Below are 2,099 nucleotides of genomic sequence, written 5' to 3'. Positions count from 1 at the left end.
ATTAAGGTCATCGACAAAGAAAGAATCCTCAAAGTTGGTATGACCGAGCAGATTAAGCGTGAGATCTCTGTCATGCGTCTCCTTAGGCATCCTAACATCGTCGAGCTCCATGAAGTCATGGCCACTAAATCTAAAATCTACTTCGTCATGGACCACGTCAAAGGAGGTGAGCTCTTCAACAAAGTCTCTGCTGGCAAGCTGAGCGAAGACGTTGCCAGAAACTACTTTCAACAACTTGTACGCGCTGTTGACTACTGTCACAGCCGTGGGGTATGCCACAGGGACTTGAAGCCCGAGAATCTCTTGTTGGACGAGGATGGTAGTCTTAAGGTGTCTGATTTTGGTCTGAGCGCTCTTTCCGACTCTAGAAGGCAAGATGGGTTGCTTCACACCACGTGCGGCACCCCTGCATATGTTGCACCTGAGGTGATAAGCAGGAGAGGCTATGATGGTTTCAAAGCCGATGTCTGGTCCTGTGGAGTCATACTGTACGTCTTGCTCGCCGGTTATCTACCCTTCCGTGATTCCAATCTTATGGAGCTGTACAAGAAGATTGGCAAAGCCGAGGTCAAGTTCCCAAACTGGTTTGCTCCCGGGGCAAAGAGATTGCTCAAGAGGATCTTGGATCCTAACCCCAACACCAGAGTATCAACTGAAAAGATAATGAAGAGCTCTTGGTTCCGGAAAGGCCTGCAGCAAGAGCAGAAGAAAGGATCTGTTGATGAAGAGGACGTTGACGTTGACATTGACGTTGACGCAGAGGCAAACGCTAACGCTAACGCAAGTGCAGAGAAGGAAAAGAAGCGGTGTATCAACCTGAACGCGTTTGAGATAATATCTCTGTCGACGGGGTTTGATCTCTCGGGGCTGTTCGAGGAGGGAGAGGAGAAGGAGGAGATGAGATTTACAACGAACAAAGAGGCGTCTGAGATAACAGAGAAGCTGGTGGAGATAGGGAAGGAGCTCAAGATGAAAGTGAGGACCAAGGAACAAGGATGGAAGGTGAAGATGGCGGCTGAGGCTGCAGTGGTTGAAGCGGAGGTGTTTGAGATAGCGCCGAGCTTTCACATGGTGGTGCTGAAGAAGAGCGATGGAGATACGGCGGAGTATAAGAGAGTCATGAAGGAGAGCATAAGGCCGGCTTTGATCGACATTGCATTGGCTTGGCACTGAAGAAGCATATAGACAGTACTATTCTTTTTCTGTGTGTTCTTTTTAATATTGTTGTTTTACCAAAAAGTGTTTGTCTAGTTTATGTATTTTTCTCTCGAGTCTCGTCTTTAAGACGTGGTGTTTCTTGTGTTCGAGGAGGCGTGTCAGTGTAACTGTGTAATAATAATGATGAACTCATGATATATATGTATGAGGAAGGACCAGTTATTAAGTAGTTTGATCTCATGTGTATGTCGGACTTAGGGAAAATAAATAAAAATCTATACAATAAAAAAAAATATTGGACCTTTACGCGTTAAGTAAGCAGACTTTCGTTTTTTAGTACTTTTTGAAAACAAAATCAAACATGGGTTGGATGATTCTGATTGGCCCGATTCGTAAAACAACGTCCCGGAAGGAACAAGCTCAATGAATTTACGGCCTCCAATGGACCATGCTCGGCCCATAATCGGATCAATGGATATACATCATACATATTTATCAGTTGGTCAAATCAAAAATCATAGATGAGTGCACCAAAGTCAATTTTCTAGGGGTTTTGCTTAATCCGGTTCCTACTATTCAGTGGGCCAGCAAATTGGATTGAAAGAGCGAGATCCAAAGGAAACCACCCACTTTTTAAAGACTCTTGCCTTTGTGTGTTTCCTACTTTTCTTCTAGACAGCAGTTATGTTTTCTTTTTCTCATGTCGACTTGTTCATTACAATATAACACCCACAATTAAGTAGTTAATTTAACCCATTTTTAAAAGTGGTTTAAAAGTGTAAGATGTGATTTGAGTTGAGTAAACTGGATAAATATTAGATCGTGGAGCCTACAAAAATTATACTAGCATTGAAAAGGAGGAAAGGGGATATGTTAATTTCAGCCAATCATAACTGCTAAAGTTGAATTATTGAATAATGGATTAAAAGTGGATACCCCCG

The 2,099-nt window shown here is 43.1% G+C and overlaps 1 protein-coding gene across 2 annotated transcripts in view; it reads left to right on the top strand.

Annotated features, from left to right (window-relative positions):
- The window catches only part of LOC104768277 (CBL-interacting serine/threonine-protein kinase 15), a 6,640-nt gene extending 5,242 nt beyond the window's left edge, over window positions 1-1,398 (top strand). Inside the window, exon 3 of one of the 2 annotated variants that reach the window (XM_010492204.2) lies at window positions 7-1,398. In XM_010492204.2, coding sequence (XP_010490506.1) covers window positions 7-1,173 — 1,167 coding nt within the window. In that variant the 3' untranslated portion in view covers window positions 1,174-1,398. The remainder of the gene's footprint in view (window positions 1-6) is intronic. The other variant, XM_019242286.1, reaches the window with a different exon arrangement.

Source organism: Camelina sativa, chromosome 20, assembly GCF_000633955.1.
Source record: "Camelina sativa cultivar DH55 chromosome 20, Cs, whole genome shotgun sequence".
Classification (NCBI taxonomy): domain Eukaryota; kingdom Viridiplantae; phylum Streptophyta; class Magnoliopsida; order Brassicales; family Brassicaceae; genus Camelina; species Camelina sativa.
Note: the sequence above shows the minus strand (reverse complement) of the source record. Positions and strands in the feature narration are given on the sequence as shown.